General features: G+C 51.4%; 1 protein-coding gene across 2 annotated transcripts in view; it reads right to left on the bottom strand.

The window, feature by feature from the left end:
- The window catches only part of LOC125622820 (coiled-coil domain-containing protein 157), a 27,771-nt gene continuing 9,705 nt past the window's right edge, over window positions 1-18,066 (bottom strand). For both annotated transcript variants that reach the window (XM_048821271.2, XM_048821272.2), the window contains 8 exons: window positions 16,956-17,664; window positions 11,716-11,793; window positions 10,611-10,801; window positions 9,661-9,837; window positions 8,792-8,960; window positions 5,341-5,480; window positions 1,986-2,074; window positions 1-1,261 (listed from right to left, as the gene is read on the bottom strand). In XM_048821271.2, the coding sequence (XP_048677228.2) occupies window positions 991-1,261; window positions 1,986-2,074; window positions 5,341-5,480; window positions 8,792-8,960; window positions 9,661-9,837; window positions 10,611-10,801; window positions 11,716-11,793; window positions 16,956-17,664 (1,824 nt within the window). In that variant the 3' untranslated portion in view covers window positions 1-990. The remainder of the gene's footprint in view (window positions 1,262-1,985; window positions 2,075-5,340; window positions 5,481-8,791; window positions 8,961-9,660; window positions 9,838-10,610; window positions 10,802-11,715; window positions 11,794-16,955; window positions 17,665-18,066) is intronic.

An 18,066-nucleotide genomic window follows, 5' to 3' on the forward strand; every position in this document is an offset into this window, starting at 1 on the left:
TAAGCTTAAATGTAAAATACTAGTTTATTAACAGCACTGTCCTCTCTCTGGGAACCATGCCCTTTCCCTGCAGGGGCAAGGACAGTCTGATCTAAGCTAGTCTTTCATGTCTAACTTCTTGGAGCCTAACTTGTAACAGAGCCATTGAAAAGGAACAGAACAGTGTATGCTGTCAATGCCCACTGGAATTGTTATATAGCAGTCACTCAATACAGTCCTTCCTGTTCTCCCCACCCCTTTTCTTGCAGTCATTTGCCAACTGCAATCTTACTGGTTAAAAGTCTTAACTCTTGAATCTTTTACTGAAACTCAACTCCCTGCTGTTTCCTCCTGCCCTTGCAGCACAACATGCTGTCAAAACCCAACCAGGATGTGGCAGGGGTTTGCAGCAAGTGCTAGATGTTAAACCACAGGAGGGGGGGTATGATCCAGGCTGTGATGGAGCTCTTGATTCCTAGCTCCCTAAGGAGGAAGAAAAGTCCCTCTTGTGTCTGTACAAAATGGGGCAGTTCCTATGTGGGAATGGAAGATGTCTCCTGCTGGAAGGTGGGAAAGCATACAGCCTTTTGTATGGGTTCTGTCTTCATGAGATCCTCTGGATCCCTGAGAGGATCCCTCAGTCCTTGCATCCTTCCCACCTCTTCCTGGGCAGCCTCCCTCACAGCAGCCATCCTGCTGCTCCGGGAGGTCCGGCTGGTTTTCCTTGTGGAGCTGCCAATGCTCCTTCCTCCACCAAAGGAGATGCTGTTTGCAAGGCGTGGTGTCCCCCACAAGCTGACTGCCCTAACTCCAGCAGGTGGCCCATCCCAGTTAGGGAACAGGCGAGTGGCAGAGAAGCCCTGGGCTCCCATGTGGCACAGCCCTTTTGCAGCTCTGTCACTGTCACAGACAGTAGCCCTGCACTCGGAGGGAGCCTTGGGGAAGAACAGTAAATGGCTTTATTTGTGTCCTTGGCTGAACACCTCCAGCAGGGGTTGCTCTCCTGGGGTTCTATTTCCGGTGATTCCTCGGGCTGTGAGCTGAGAGGCCCTGGACTCTGGCTGTGCTGCCTTTCCCTTTCAGTCTGGCATAAATGCTGATGGCTGAGTTCTTGGCTGGAAGGGAGACGCAGGACATTGCCTTCCACGTGGCCTCTGCAGAGGATGGCTTTGGCTGGTTGCTTGGCGGTCTCTGGAGGGCCATGCTCTGGCTGCTGGCTTGGCCACTCGCAAGCCGGTGGGGTACTGTACTGCTTGGAGGTCTGTGTGCGAGGTTAGGGTTGCTGTAGGAGATGTAGGACAAGGCATTAGAGATGCAGCCCCTGAGGCAGGGAAAGTCTCATAAAAACATAAGAACAGCCCTACTGGGTCAGACCAAAGTTCCATCTAGCCCAGTATCCTGTCTTCCGACAGTGGTCCATGCCAGATGCCCCAGAGGGAATGAACAGAACAGGCAATCATCAAATGATCCCTCCCCTGTTGCTCGTTCCCAGCTTCTGCCAAACAGAGGCTAGGGACAGCAGTGTAGCTGGTGGGGAGCGGGGCAGTGGCCGCTTTCCCACCGAGCAGAGGTGGTGCCTTTTTAATTTTTTGGTGCCTTTTTAATTTTTACTCATGCAGCGGCAATCCAGGTCTTCAGGGGCGGGTCAGACGGCGCTCCGGGTCTTCAGCAGCACCCACTTGTACTCACCCGGCGGCGCTCCGGGTCTTCGGCGTCGGGTCCTTCACTCGCTCCGGGTCTTCGGCGGCACTGAAGGACAACCCCCCCCCCCCCCCCCCGAAGACCCGGAGTGAGTGAAGGACCTGACGCTGAAGACCCGGAGCACCGCCGGGTGAGTACAAGCGGGTGGCTCCTTTTTTTTTTAATCTCTGCTCTCCGTTTTCTCTACCTGGCTACGCCACTGGCTAGGGACACCATTCCTGCCACGTAAAGTCTCCATGCAAACCAAGCCCTGCAGCTCCTTGCTGGGGGTCGAGGGGGGGGAGGTTTAGAGCAGGCCTGCTCACCCTGTGGAAGCCTTGTGGAGGTCCATCATGCCGTCCTTGGAGCCAGTCCTGGAGGAGGAGTGAGCCCAGAGCTGGGTCTGTGGGATGAACTGGGGAGAGGAGAACTCGGGGTTAGAACCTCCCTGGTCACTGCTTGATGCTGGGAGCTCCCCCTGCATCCACAGGAAGCCATGGCTGGGATGCATCAGAAAGAATATTCCTCCCCATCGTGCACCTCGTTCATGGCGCTATCATGGCTGGTGTCTGTCGGGGACTGACTCAGAACTGGATGGGTGGCATCTAGGCCCCAAAGGTCTCCAGTGCTTGTGGGTGCCTTTGTTATCTAGTGTCAAGTGCTTTCCTTGCTCTGGGCCCAAGGAGCTCCAGGGTGTGGGGAAAGTCTCTCCTACCATCTCTCTGGTGAGAAACCACTCCATTCTGGGCTTAGTCTGCTCCCAGCTGGAGGCCGTGGCTTTGAATGCTCCTGTTCGATGATCAGAATGGGCTGGGCCATCGTGGAAAGGGCCTTGAGCTGACGAGATGACTGAAACTCGGCCTTGTGTAGAGGGCCAGCCCAAGGCCTGTGCTTCACTGGTCCAGAGACGTGGGGCTAATTCTGCTGGGTCACCCCAGCAGGGTGGGACCAGTGCAAGAGACGCTGTCTGGACACTAGATGGAAACTGGTCTCAAGACTAGACCTTTACTGTTATTCTTGTCTACACAAACCAAGTTCGCAGCAAGCCTGGTGTCAATCTCCCTTGCATTAGCCCACCATGCACTGAGCGCCCATGTGCACCCTGCTGCTCTGGACTAACTGTTCCACAGAGAGCTCTGATTCACTCCTGTTTCCGTGCAAGAGAGATCAAAATGGACTATGGAGTTTGTGCGCAGCAGGCTAGGGCGAGGTAGATTCACACCCTGACCTGCTGCCAACTTGGGCCTGGGCTACACCTAAAATTAGATCGACCTAGCTACAGCACTCAGGGCTGTGAAAAATTTTGCACTCTGTGCACAAAATTAGGCCAATGCAGCTAGGTCAATGGAAAAATTCTTCCATCGACCTAGCTACTGCCTCTTGGAGAGATGTCTTAATTACCTCAACGGAAAAGCTCCTTCTGGCGACATAGGAAGCTTCTATGCGACAGTGGCAGAACTGCCATGCTGTAGCTGTACCGCTGTAGCTGCTGAAGTGTAGGCATGACCTTCATGTTCCTTTCAGCAAGCCCCGAGCCTGACTGCTGTGGCCCATGACTGAACCCCAGAGCCTCCCCACAGCTGTTGTGCTGGGCTCATCTCCAGGAAGAAGCTCCAAAAGGCCCAAGCTTTTCTTTCAGCTAGGACTTAATTCTTAGCAGCTGTGAGCATCTCCCAGCAGTGGTGCGCTAGGAGCAGGGTGCTACCATTGCAGAGCTTGTCACCTCTTCAAACATGCTGTACCTACCTCCCCACTGCCTTGCTCCTTATCCACTGCAAATGGGTGTGAAATGCTCCCACTCTGGTAGCATTTGGCACTGGTGAAAGTGACAGCGTAAGGTGCAAGCCAAGGGTGAGTCAGGCCCGCTGAGTCTCATGCCTTCAGCTTAGTGGTTGTTCTTTTAACGAGAATGTTAAACCAACCCCTCCTCAAGGAGGCACTCTACACAACACATAATGCAACTGTGGCCTGAGGGATGGCACAGGCTCGGAGAGCAGCAGAGAAGCAGAAAATATCTTGCTAGAAAATATCTTACATTAATATTCTTCTGCCCTGGTAATCGAGCTAAGGAACCCTTAATCACTAGGCTTGACTAACATGCAACTCCATCATCTGGTTGCAGTAGCCTTTCCCAGGAGTAGGGCTCAGGTTTGAGTTGAAAAGTGGGAGGGCTTAAATGAGAGGGGTGACCGTCCTATGTGCAATTACTGGGAGGGGCCCAGTCTGGCCAAACCTGGTAGTGTTATTTATTTGTATTGGTGTAGCACTGTCCTGGGCCTGCACTGCTCCAACAAGGGGATCTCTAACCCAAGATTTACAAGCAAGTAACAATGAGGGCCAAGTGTACAGCAATAAGGGCTGTTGTAGGGTGTGACTGGGGGGTACTAATAAAGTTGGGCAGAGAGGTCAGGATGGGAAGAGCAGGAGAAGAGCATTAGCTTTCTCTACAGTTCTAGTAACAGCTCCTGTCTTACTGCTCCCTGCCCCAAGGGGTGATATTAATTCCTCACTTTTGTGAGTTCCAAAGGAGATCACAATTAAAGCTCAGTCAAATGGACAAGCCCCCCAGCAGTGCTTCTCTAAAGGCCTGGACAGATCCCCCTGCCCCCATGGGCTTTGGGTCAGGCGCTGTATGCGTCTTCGCTGCACTCCAGACATGGGTTTTCCTTGCTGTTTGTCTCTGTGATCGCAGAGCCCAGGATCGGCCACAGGGAAGGACCCCAGAGCCCCCCTGTGATCGCAGAACCCAGGATTGGCCGCAGGCCCACGTGAAGAACATTAATACAGAAGTCGCTCTCTGGAACAGGTGCCATGCTCAGCGGAGAGCCTTGCTCCCGCCGAGGGCCATGCTGGGGAAGTAACAATAGAGATTTCCAGACTTGGGTTATTCTTCAGGAGACCTCAGTCCAAACACAGTGGCTCTTTAGATCCCGTTTTCCAGCTGAGCCAGCTGTCAAGCAAGGAAGTTCTGTGACGTCTACCCAAGGCCTCACAGCAGTTCTGGCACAGTCCAGCAGTCTGCACTCATTTCTGTTTTAAATTAGAGCCCGGACTCCTACTGGTTCTACAACTGTGCTCTTGTTACTAGACTGCATTGCCGCAAGGGGGAACAGAATGGGGCATATAAGCCTCACTGAGAAGTACAGGGAGGCAGCATTAAACCTACAGCTGTAGAGAACAGAGGTACTGGGATTAGTCCTGGAGCACAGGTTGTATGAAAACAGTCCTGAGGTTCTAGCCCCCAAGAACAGTGGAGGTGTAGTCCCTCAGCCCCCACAGGGATCACGGGGCGGATCGTCTATTCCTCAGCCTCCAGGAGCCATGGGACATATCTCCTATTCCCCAGACCCAAACAGGACGGGTCTCTTATTCCCCAGCCCTAAACTCTACTGGGAGTGGGATGTGTCCTAAGTCTCCCATTTGTACAGTCTCGAGAGAGTACAGGATAAGCCACAATCCCCCATCCCCAAAGTCTAGAGAGACCATGAGACTGACATCCAATCCCTCTGCTTCAGGGTCCCAGGGGCCATGGGATGGGTCACAGACCCTCCATGCCCAGTAGGGACCACATTGTTGCACTGACCCCCTATTCTGCCTGCCTTGCCAACTGTCTATTGATGGCAGCTGGCCCCCCTTGCACTGAGAGGTGCCCTCTCCACCTGTGGCTGGGGTCAGACTCACCCTTAACGCTCCTTGCTGGGCCGCCTCTTTCATTTTGGCTAGTGTGGTCCTGAGTCGCGAGTTCTCTTCCTCCAGGATGCTAATTCGGATGTTGTTCGCCTGCAGCTGCTTTTCCATGTCATCAGTGATGTTCCCAGTGCCTGCAATGAAACAGGATTCCCCTTCACAACGGGGCAAGGGGAGTGGGTGTGCACAAATCATCTGGATACAGCAGGGCTGGTGCATACATGCATGCATGTCCGTCCCTAACTCCTCCTGAGAAGGACATCCCCCTTCACCTCCTGGCACAGACAGCCCTAGAGCATGTGCAGGTAACCGCTAGTAATGCTGTAAAGCAAGAGCAGACTGGCTGGTCGAGTCCTTTCATGTAGTCTAGGGATGATAATTATGCCACAAAAGCAGCAGGCCAGTTAAAAACGAAAGGCACAGACATTACAGGGCCAAAGCAGAAAGGATGCAGCAAGGGTAGCGAGAAAGCTGTATTCTCCTTAACCAGTATGTGATTCCTCTGGTAACTAAAGCGATCACTTGCGGGTGCAGGGTCTGTGCTGTGTGTAAGGCAGTGGGGAAATAGAGGAGGAGAACGGAGGAGTGGGAGACCAGCCTCCAGCCAGTGACTTTCCCATGGGTACAAAGCTAGTAAGAGAAATCATGCCCTCGGGGCAGCCGGTCGCAAGCTACATGACACAACCTTCCTGTGATGGCGTGTTGACCCCACACCACCATTGAAGGGGTTATGGTGGCAAGGGATGCCAATTAGCCATAGGCTGCACCTGCGAGGGAGCTAACTGCCAAGGATTCTAATTGAGAATGAAGCTCACCTGGGCAGGAGTGGGTGGGGGCTTCTACAAAGCTGAGGCCACCAGAGGCGGCAGGGAGATGAGTCTGCTGATGCACCCCCGATACAAGGGGGAGAGCAGGAGCCTGAAAAGGCAGCACAGGAAGCCGTCCAGGGAAGGAGCAGTAAAGTCCAAGAGAGCACAGACCTGGACTGCTGGTTTGAGGGTCCCTGGACTAGAACCTGGCACAGAGGGTGGGCCTGGTTCCCCTACCAGCTGCTGTGGGAGTGGAGATGGTGACTGCCTGAGACTTTGTGGGAAGAGACTGATGAGGCCCTGGAAGGGGAGGATGATGGTGACTTGGCTGGAGAGAGGCTACAGCTCCTGATAAGTGAGAGAGAGGCTGTAGATCAGTGGTCCTGAATGTGGTGCCCGTGGGCGCTGTGGCACCTGCTGGGGCATTTATGTGCACCCGCCGTCAGGACTGGCACCAAGGAACAAAGAGGAGAGGAACTCATCTGCTGGAGAACCTGCCACCGAAATGCTGCCGATGAGCGTTTCCCGCAGAGAAGCGGCCACTGAAATGCTGCCGAGGAGTAAAGCCACCGGAGAAGCGTCGCCACCGAAATGCCGCCAAGAAGCGTCACTGCCCACCACGCACTTCTGAAGGCATGCATGTGCTCTTTGCCACAGAAAGTTTGGGGACCACTCCTGTAGAGCAAGTGACTGAGGCAATGGAACAGACTATGGTGAGCTAATTCCCCAGCTGAGCCATGAGGCGGCATTGCTGAGCCGTGAGTGGCACATCCTATTACACCTCTGACCCTCCCATGCTACTCTGAAGGACAGCAAGAATTGCAAGGGTACTCATTCTTAGCTGAATTTTGTCTCCACCACTTTGCCAGGATTGTGTTATCCTCACTAATCTCCCATTGTGCCCACCAGCCACCCTCTAACCCAGGGGTTCTCAACTTTTTTCTTTCTGAGGCCCCCCCAAACATGCTATAAAAACGTCACTACCCACCTGTGCCACAACAACTGGTTTTCTGCTTATAAAAGCCAGTACCAGTGTTAGGAGGTAGCAAGCATGGCAATTACCTGGGGCCCCACGCAACAGGGGTCCCCGCAAAGCTAAGTTGCTCAGGCTTTGGCTTCAGCCCCCGGTGGTGGAGCTCAGGGCCCCCGGCTTCGGCCCCATGCAGCGGGGCTTCAGCTTTCCACCCTGGGCCCCAGTGAATCTAACATTGGCCCTGCTTGGCAGACCCCCTAAAACCTGTTCAAGGCCCCACAGGGGGCCCTGGACTCCTGGTTGAGAACCACTGCTCTAACCCACAGCCTACACCCATGCCCAACACTCATTCCACTGTCTGTCAGTAGCTTCTGTGCTTCCCCTGACCTTTAGGGCATTAGTGCCAGCACCGGAGACCAGGCTGAGTTCTTGAACCGTACCATAGACCAGTCTCAGTTCCAACGGGCCAGCCGTCTTACCTCTCCAGGGTCTGGGTGCCCAGCAAAAGCCTCCCCTGGAAGCATGCTGCTGGCTTCCCCTTTTAGTGACGTGACATCCCACCACAAAGTGGAACATGCTGAACAAGTGAACCAAGATGCATCTTCCCCCACCCCATTACATTCAAACAGCTTCCACATGTCCTCAGACCAATCTCTTCCCTTAGCTGGAGGCTTTAGGACAGACTCTTCGGCTGATATGGCCACTTAGTACCTGCACCAGCTGCATCCTCCCCCGACTCTCCAGCACTAGGAGCATGTGAGGCCAATAGGTCCTATTGGGGGATGGAGATGGGCTGGGAGGAAGAAGGGGGCATGGTAGAGTGGAACGCCACTGGCATAAAGTCATTAACTACCTTATTCCTCAGCACCTCTACCTTACACTGGGACTAGGCATGCAGGATGGTGGAGCTGCTGCTCACTTCCTGAGGATGCTCCCTCCTTCCTCCCTGCACCAGACCAAGCTTGGATACAGCGGATAACTGAGCTCTTTGTTATGAAAGGACATTGGGTAGCAACAGCAACCATGGAGGAATGTGCCCAGTAACACTCCACTAAGCACCGTGCAACCTGTCAACTGCAGAACACTGGGGCAGACAGGCTGCGAGCAGAACCTTTCCAGGTGGAATTATCTTGTCCTGCTGTACTAGCGACATACTATCCTGATCTGCAGGGATGTTGTGTGACCAGAGGAACCTCTATTCCAGATCCCACCAAGCATCTCTCCTATGGACACATGGCCAGGATCAGCTGTAGCTGATTGCTAGCCAAAGGTGGGTTGAGGGGGTCGTAGACAGAATACACAGCTGCAGTCTGTAAAGGGTTAAGATGACCCTTAACATAGCATAGAGTCACGTGGTCACATCTCATAGTCACTTGTCTCAAGGGCGATCCCTCTGGACTGCAACTCTGATTTTTTCAGTGGGATGGTTTTCCATGTTTAATTGAAAGTCTGATTTTTATATTCGTGTAACTCTAAAACAGTTGCTGGAATTGCACACTCCCATGCATGTGAGCTGGGGGAGATGAGCCCTCTAGGGCACTCAGTGCGTGAGTACTATTGGCGGCAGGGATGAAGTCTGTTATCGTCCATTCTGGTGTTTGCTACCCCCTGCACAGGCTCTTACTGTCTGCTGCCCTCTGCCCCTCCGCACACCCTCTCTTACTCTCAAACTGCGCCTCAGCAGGGATGTGGAGGTCTGGAAAGGACACGAGCAACCTCTCCCTCTCCTTCAGCTCCTGGAGCAGCTCATCCAGCTTGGAGATGTTCCTGAGTAGTTCGGACGTGGACTGCTCCAGGCTCAGCTTCTCCTGCTGCAGGTTCTCCATTAGCTGCTGCACTGGACAGGAGGAGTGTGGTTAGGTTTCACCAAGCTCCTTCCCTGCTGCGGTGCCAGCTCAGAGTGATTCTGCTCAGGGGCAGGGGCTGCAAAGTGGCTAGGAGAGGAGAAGAGTTCATCATGCAGCTGTAACATTGCCTTCAGGGCTGAATCCGACCGCCTTGTCTAGTGAGCGGCACGCCAATGTGACGAACCACCGGGTCTCAGTGTGATGTGGGAGCACCAGACAGATGTGGCACTTGTCCTGGAATGCCCACAACCTTCAGTGCCTAACAGGGTTCTGCTGAGAGGGCCAATCCCTGAGGCCCCTGCTCCCCGCTGCTACTTGCTTAGAACAAATTCCCATCAGTCAGAGGGAGAAGGACTGAGTAAAATGGAGTAGCGTTCTCAGCAGTGGCCCAGAGATACTAACCATGGACAGACTGCCTGGCTGGAGCCAGTGCAAGAGGAAGACATCTCAGTGCTCTTTATTGTTCTCTCACCCTCCATCATTGTACAGTGCAGCCTGTTCACCCACCCCCAGCACACTGGCACTCCATGGTGTACCCAAGTGGGGGGCATTCATTCTGAGCCCTTTAATGGCTCCCTCCCGTACTGGAGCTCCATAGTGCAGCTCTAGCTCCCATTTCACTGCCTCTCAGGGGAGCCCCTACTGCGAAGGAACTTCTTGCTGCTCCGGGGACATTAACGCTGACCTGCTGGGCCTCCAGCTGGCCCTGAATCTGCTGCTTCTCGGCCTGTGTCGCCTTCAGCTGTTGCTCCAGCTTAGCCTTGTCATCCTCAACTTCGCCTAGGCTGGCCCTCAGCTCCTCGCACTCCTGATCCAGGTAGTCCAGCTGTTGCAACAGGGTCCTCTGCTTGGCCTGGAGCGACTTCACAGAAAGAGGAAGGCAGAAGATATGTACAGATGTCGCCCTCAGCAGCCCAAGTAGCTTTAAAGCAGGAAGGGTTATAATAAAGAGTGGGGTCAAGGGACCAAACTGTGAGGGATGGGCTAGAGCGTGTGAGAGGGGGAGGCAAGAGGAGCCGAACTGGGTGTACAGCTTGGCCTATATCACAAAGGAAGCGTGTGACCCACTAGTAAGCCACAGCCTGTGACACAGGCGCCAAGTCCGTGCTCCAGGCCTGGAGCACCCACAGAGGAAAAATTAGCGGGTGCTCCACACCCACCGGAAGCCAAACTCCCCCCTCCTAGCCTCCTTCTCTCCACCCCCGCCTGTACCAGCACAGCGTCCCCCGCTCCTCCCCCTCCTTCCACATGTGATATAGGCCAAACAGCTGTTTGGCAGCGCTTAGGACTTTCTGGGAGGGAGTGGGAGGAGCAGGGACACGGCACACTCAGGGGAGGAGGCAGGGCAGGGATAGGGACTTTGGGGGAAGGGGATGGAATGGGGGTGGGAAAAGGTGGGATAGCCCTCAGCTTCCCACAGAGACCCTATTTACAATCCTGGCATAAGTCTTAAATGAAAACAAGGTTGGGTAGCAGCAGAGGGAGCAGAACAGAAGAAGGGACGGGCTGACAGGAGAGGTATGGATAGAGCAGCATGGACCAGGACCAGCCAGAGATGGCCTAGTGGAGAGTAGAAGGGAATTAGATTCGGGTAAGGCAGGGAACAACAGGTCCTGGTTCCTGCCATGGCCGCACCTCCTCATGCCTGAGCATGCTTTCCACTTTGGCCTTCTCCTTGTCTAGCTGGGTGGTGGCCCTGCTAAGCTTGTGGCTTGCGTTCTCCAACTGGCTGGTTAGCAGCTGCACTTGGTCTTCCAGCTTTGTCATCTGGCTCTTGTGGGCCATCTTAGTCCTCATCTCCTCCAGCAGGGTGCTTTTGGTCAGCTCTGTGAATACACAACATCCTGTAACCAGTGCTGTGGATGGGGGGAGCTCATAATGGTGGAGATGGGCAAGATGGGCTCTTCCTTCCCCAGGTTCCATGATCCCGTGGGAAGTGGATGAGAGAGGTAAGAGGAAGCTTTCTGGCATGACTTAAATTCTCTCATGGATGCCTCCCAGAAGGGGAGCCACCATTCCCACTTATGCCTGCAACCTTGTGAGTCCCAACACATGATGCTAGCACCCCACAGCTATCAGCCAGGTAGACAGGCTTCACTGTTAGTCTTTAAGAGCCACACTGTGGCTGGCTCTGCATGGGTACATGAGATGTGGGAAGGTGGCACATGGAGCCTTCCCCTTGTGTAAGCAGGAAGCAGAGAGATTGCATCATGCTAGCATTAGTCTTCCCAAAGCTATGGGCCCACCTCTGTACCAAGAGCTGCTTGGTGCAGGGGAGCACTGTTATACCCATCTGATGGGTGGCAGAGAACAGTCAACCAAGAGCCCTGGGAGGAATTTTGGGAGTCAGCCAGGAGTCCATTTGTGGCTCCCACTGCAGCACATCTTCTCCACACCCCTGTAAGGAATAGCCTAGCCCCAAGGCTTCTCTTCCTAGGGATTTCAAGTTTGCTGTTCCCTGTGCTGAAGTGGCTGAGATTCTGAGAGGCTCATGGGCTCTTGCCCCAGGATTCTGCCTAGTGTGTTACCTGGGCAGTGGAAGTTAGAAGGCACTCAGACACTACAATGATGGAGGCCATTTAAATACATTGGTGCCGATTCTCCTCTCACTTACACCAGTGCTAATCGGGAGCGACTCCACTAAAGTCAAGAGAACTACACTGGTGTAAAAACAGCGTGAGAGGAGAATAGAGTCTATGGATGAGATCGGATGGATGGATGAGCCCATGAGAATTCCTACCCAGCTCTCGCATGGCAGCTTGCTGTGACAGCAGCTCTTCTTTCAAGGTGGAAATTCTCTCCTCCAGCACAGCAGCTCCTAAACCAACCAGAACAAATGACTTAGCAAGGACCTCCCAGGTCCTTTACAGCACTTATCTACACATAACAATCACACCATGGCATTTCTCATCAACTGAGTGTATCATTCTATGCTTCACTAAAGGGAGGAGCCAGGAAAAATGAAATAGCTGATCATCTTTATTATCTATTGAACTTCTGGTCTTAAGAAGTTCCATATCCTTCCAGTTGGAGGGATATGGAAAATAGCACCTTTATGTGTTTAAAAAACTCTCGAAAAAAGTTGTGAAATAGTTTTTCTGGGAACAGATGTGCCACATACAGAACACAGGATGGGATGGGGTGAAGGTTTTATTGACACTCATTAGGGACAAGCTACATAATGCATCACTCATCAGCAATGCCAGCATCCCAATAAACTCTTCATATCATCACACCAAGTGGGCGGGGGGGGGGAGGGGGAAGTGGGCCTGGGGGGGAGAGAGAGAGAGAGAGAGAGAGATGTCACCCACTGGCACAGCTGAATCAACAGACTCAGGTCACCTGTGTTCTCGCTCTTTAGGTTGGTGAGGATTAGGTAAGATGATCAAGCATATTGTGAAGATGCCATATTAACCCTTAAAGGAGGATGTCTCCCTCCCTTTGAATGGCCACTTTATGGGCTAGTGAGTTAGATACATAAAGCCTTATGGGGGGCACCGTCACAATGTAAATATACTTATGAATGTATATATGACATAACTAGAATGTGTTCTATGCTACATACGCCATGTAACATATCTCTGTAAAGGTTATGCTCTACTAAATCTATTAATCCTATTTGTATGCATGTATCATTTTTGTATTCGAAGTTATGAATATTGGCTGCATACTTGTTTGATTCTAGTAAGTTTTAGTGAAGCACTTGGTCAGCTTCCTGAGAAAAGACTATTCTCAGTCAGTGCCCAGTCAAGAAGCCCTTAAGCCAACAATGAACTTGAAGATGCCAATCCACATCTGGGCTTTCCCAAGAATGTGGCTTGGCTGGTAAGGAACTCAGTCATACATAGACATGTGACTTGCCCAGGTGACTCCAAAACTCCATTTTGTAGCTGGACGTTGCATAGGAGAGAGTAGGGGGTCTCCACCCACAAGAGAAAGTCTATTTAAACCCTCAACAGACCCCTCCATTTGGTCTTCAGCTGGCTAAAGAGAGAGCCTCCCCACCCCAAGGATACCTGAAAGGACAAAGGACAGTAACTACAGGGGGTGTGAGTGATTGCTGGATCTAGACTAGAAGGAGACGAGTCTGTAAAAGGAAGCTTACTGGGTGAGGATTTTATCTGTATTCAGTTTTATTACTGTACTAGACTTAGACTTGTGTGTTTTATTTTATTTTGCTTGGTAATTCACTTTGTTCTGTCTGTCACTACTTGGAATCCTACTTTCTGTATTTAATAAAATCACTTTTTCCTTATGAATTAACCCAGAGTATGTATTAATACCGGGGGGGGGGGGGGGGAGGGAAACAGCTGTGCATATCTCTCTATCAGTGTTATAGAGGGCAAACAATTTACAAGTGTACCCTGTATAAGCTTTATACAGGGTAAAATGGATTTATTTGGGGTTTGGACCCCACTGGGAGTTGGGCACCTGAGTGTTAAAGGCAGGAACACTTCTGTGAGCTGCTTTCAGTCAAGTCTGCAGCTTTGGGGATGTGGTTCAGACTTGAGTCTGGGTTTGCAGCAGGCTAGCGGGTCTGGCTCAAACCAGGCAGGGCACTGAAGTCCTAAGCTGAAAGGGCATGAAAGCTAAGTCTGCAGCTTTGGGGCATGTGGTTCAGACCCTGGGTCTGTGTTGGAGCAGACTGGCATGTCTGGCTCAGCTCAAGCTGGCAGGGAAAGCAGGGGCTGAAGCATCTTGGCACATCAGTTGGCAGTCCCAAGGGGGTTTCTGTGATCCAACCTGTCACAGTGGCGTAGTCGAGCAGGATCTGTGCACAGCTGATTGCTTTGAGATACTGGTAGTGATTTTAAGTGAGTTTTAAGTGTGGTGGCTGGAGAACAGACAAAGTGGTCACTGTTTGTTATTTTCTGTTTGCTCATTTCGGGTAAGCAAAATAAGTAAGAGTGAGGATCAGAAGAAGCTAGAACTACACAAGTTGCAAATGGCCCAGAAAGGCTGAACGCTGGGCGCTGTGAAAGTCTCTGTTAACTAAGAATCCCCTGGGGTGAGTGCATCCCAGTTTCAGTGAACTACAGAGGGGGCGTGGCCCAGCACAAGAAAGTAGGAAAATGACTACCAGTGAAGCAGCTAATAAACTAGAGCTGGCTAGACTGGAAGCAAAAGAGAAAGAAAATGAACATCAGAGACGGATGGAATTAAGACAATTAGAAATTAATACAGAGGAGGCTGCCCACAAGAGAGCTGTGGAGGCAGAAACATCCAAGGTGGAGGCAGAAGAGGCTGCCCACAAGAGAGCTATGGAGGCCCAGAAGCATGAACTGGCTGTTATGGAGTTGAAGAGCTGGCTCCACTTCCCCAAAAATCCACAAATGGGAGCGACTATATCCCCAGTATGACGAAATCCAGCAACATGTTGCCGAATATTTCATCACCTTTGAGAGACTGTGCACCCTCCATGCAATCCCTGAAGACCAAAAGATGACCACATTGATTACAAAATTGACTAGCAGAACTCTGGACATATTCAATAAGATGCCTATTGATGATGCTTCAAACTATGGTAAATTTAGGGAACGGGTTCTGAAACAGTTTCAGGTTACACCTGAAACCTACAGGATTAAATTCAGGAGTCTTAAGAGGGGATCTGGATTGAGTAATGTGGCTTATATAAATGAAATGTGAGATTTGGTAGACAAGTGGGTGAGGGGGAAAGGCATTACAAGCTTTGACGGAATTTGTGATTTGGTTACTCAGGAACAATTCCTGAATACGTGCAGTGATGATGTAAAACAGTATTTGTGGGACAAAAAGATGGACGCAGTGGGTGAATTAGCTGGGTTTGCAGGCTCTTATGAGCAAACACAGGCTGCAATTAAACATGAACCACTGGCAGAGGGGCACAGGGTTGGGGGAAAGCAGAAGCACCGTTTTGCCCCTGGGAAAAAGGAGGTGGGGTGTTCACCTCCCCACTCCCCTGTGACCTGTCCCAAATCTCCTGTGCAAGCAGAGGCGCCCAAGAGGTGCTATCGTTGTAAGTCCACTGAGCACCTGAGGAATAAGTGTCCCTTGCTGAGTGGAAACAGGCAGCAAGTAACACTTGAAGCTGCTACTTCACAGAGCCAGGCTGCGGCCTCTTTGCACACAGGGTTTGTAAAGCTTGCTTCTACACAACCAAGCAATGAGCATATGCATGCAGTTAAAATCAATGGTGAAGTGCTTCTTGGATTGAAGGATACAGGTGCTGAGATTTTTGTGGTCAGGAGCGACCTGATCCAGGAGAAGGATTTGTTGCCAGGTAAAATGGAAGAATTAGAACTGGTGGGAGGTTACAAAGTCCTTGCACCTTTAGCTAAAGTATACATGCAAACTAAGGATTTGCAGGCTGAATTGACTGTTGTAATGGTGGCACACAATTTTGCACCGTTTTTACTGGGGAATGATTTCTTTAATGTGACAGAATCTGTCCCAGGGTTGGTTAGCAGTGAGAAGGAATCTTGTGCTAAAAGCCCCGGGCCAGTTCCAGAGGGAGGGGCTGGACAAAGCCAGCCCCTGTCCCATGATCATCTCCCCGGGGGAGGGGAATGTATCATCTTGTAACTGGGGGGCTACCCCAGCCGCTGACTGCTAGGAAGTTGCAGGTCAGCAGAGGGCAGGGCCTGCCCTGGGGTGCACAGAGACATGTGTCCCGAAGGTGGAATTTGGGGTCCTGTTGACCTCTGCAGTGGGAACAGACCCCCAGGACTCTGTAGCTGGAAGCAAGCCCAACCTGAGTGAAAAGGGGGGAATTTTGCTGGCCAGTGAAGGGTCTGTCATAGCTGGTAGTTGTGAGCCCACAGGTGGATCAGGGACACCTTCCCTTTTGGGGGACACAGGAGTGTCTGACCCAGCAGGGAGCCCAGAGAGGGAAGCCCAGACGGAAGGTGCCCACCTTTTGTAGGGAGGATGTTTCCCAGGATGAGGGTGAACAATCTGCATTTAAAATGCCAGACCCCTCTCCTGTGGAACAGGGTTTAAGGGAAGACTGGGGGTCAGATCTCCCGGAAGGGGGTGCCCCCCAGCTAACCTTTTAGGAACAGAAAGTGGGGTGTCCAAAGGGGTTTTACCCATCCAAGGCACTCCCCTGAAAGATGTTGTTCTTGCTATGCTTGTAAGAAATAAAACTCTCTCCAAGACAGGAAGGGAAAAATCTCCGCATGGGTGAAACTTCACCAGGGAGTGGGGCCCAGCCCAGAGAAATTCCAGAGGGAGGGGCCGAGGGCAGGCATGGTTGCAGTACACCCTTTCCTTCCCAAAGCCCCAAACACATGCCTGAATTGAAAGCCTTCTCCAAAGAGGCAGAAGAGTCTGCATCAGAGTGCCTACCAGGAGGCACAAAGAAATGGGAAAATACAGTAGACACTAAACAAGCTAAATTGTGTGAACAAAGCATGTCCACCATAGATATGCTGTTACTCTTGTGTCTTTTACTATTTCATCTATGGGTCAAGACAAAGGAGTTAATACTAGTGGTTAACCCTTTAAAGATGTGGGACATACCTGATTTGTGTCCCCCAAAAGCCCAAATGTGGATTGGCATCTCCAAGTTCATTGCTGGCTTAAGGGCTTCTCGATTGGGCACTTACTGAGAATAGTCTTTTCTCAGGAAGCTGACCAACTGCTTCACTAAAACCTACTCAGAATCAAACAAATATGCAGTTCATGAGAACACCAGGGAATAAAAGGAGCCCAGAAGGCGAGAGTGAGTAGGAAACAGCCACCCCTCCAGAAGCAGAAATGAAGTACGGAGTCTGCAATACCTGGCCTCTCTGCCACCAGAAATACAGAGAAAGAAGAGATTTGTGAACAAGAGTTAATTTAAAGGGAACAATCAACTGTCAAGGGGTAAAATCGTAATCCCATTGAAGTCAATGGAAAAACTCCCACTGACTTCTGTGGGACTAGGATTTCCCTAAGGACTCTGGTTGTGTTTAAGAAAAACACCTATTGACTAGGGACAAGCTGGGACTGGCACCGCACCTGTCTGTAGATCTTCCTTGTCCTTCTCCAGTTTGGCTGTGATCTGAAAATTCTCCTTTATCTTTTCCTCCAGGTACTGCTCAGCCTTCTTCCTCTGCCATTCCTGGGTCTCAGTTGCCTTCTGAAGAAGCTTGTCAAAGTCCTCAACCTGCTTCCTCAGCTCATCCTTCTGTTTCTCAGATTCTTCCAGATCTGCCTTCAAAGGGTTTATCAGCTGCATCAGCACCCCAAGATGTCTGTTGATACGAGAGAGGTCTTTGCTCTGTTCTGATGCCCAGAAACTTATGTCAGTAGTGGTGAGTGGCTTGTTGCCTAGGGTCTCCTCAACCTTCTCTTGGAATTTGCCCAGGGACGAGGGGATGTTCTGGCTGTGGCAGATGCTGATGATGGCTTTACCGACCTCCCAGAGGCTGGCCTGGCCACTTGCACATGCATCACAGGGCACCAGAGATGACTCAATTGTCTGAGAATGGACACTACAGACATTCTTGGTGACACCATATGCAGATCGTGGCTGTGAGGTGTCTGAGAAACCACAGTCTGGCCCATGGATGGTTTGTGGTAGACATGACATGGTTGACTGGGCACTGGCTAATAATGCACTTGATTCTGAAATCACAGGTGAGCAGCTTTTCAAAGGCTCATTCTCAGCTTTCACATCTTGCAGGGTAGATTTCAGTGCAGAGATGTCCCTCCTGTTAGATTTCTTCTATTAGAGAGAAAACATAAGAGAATGAAGACATTTGCTATCATGTTTAAACAAGTTATTCTCAACTATCTTCACAGAACAGATGCTCCAAAATTGGCCTGGAAAGCTGATAAAATAGTGCCCATTTTTTTAAATGGAACACAGGAAACGAATAATTCCTGTAACTCAATAGAGACCCCTTTGCTTCACGGCTGGTGACAGGACCAAAAGTACAACACCAAAAAGCCTGACTGAACACTGGCACATCCTCACTGGGAGGGAATGTCAGTGGGAGTCTGCGGTCAGCTAGGGTAGCTTCACCTTTGCTACATTTTTCTGAGATTGAATAGGTTCAAAGAGGGGCTACAAAGAGACCTGGCCAGATTCCCTCGGGAGGTGGTCTGGCAAATACTGGGACTATTT

Source organism: Caretta caretta, chromosome 15 (genome assembly GCF_965140235.1).
Source record: "Caretta caretta isolate rCarCar2 chromosome 15, rCarCar1.hap1, whole genome shotgun sequence".
NCBI lineage: Eukaryota > Metazoa > Chordata > Testudines > Cheloniidae > Caretta > Caretta caretta.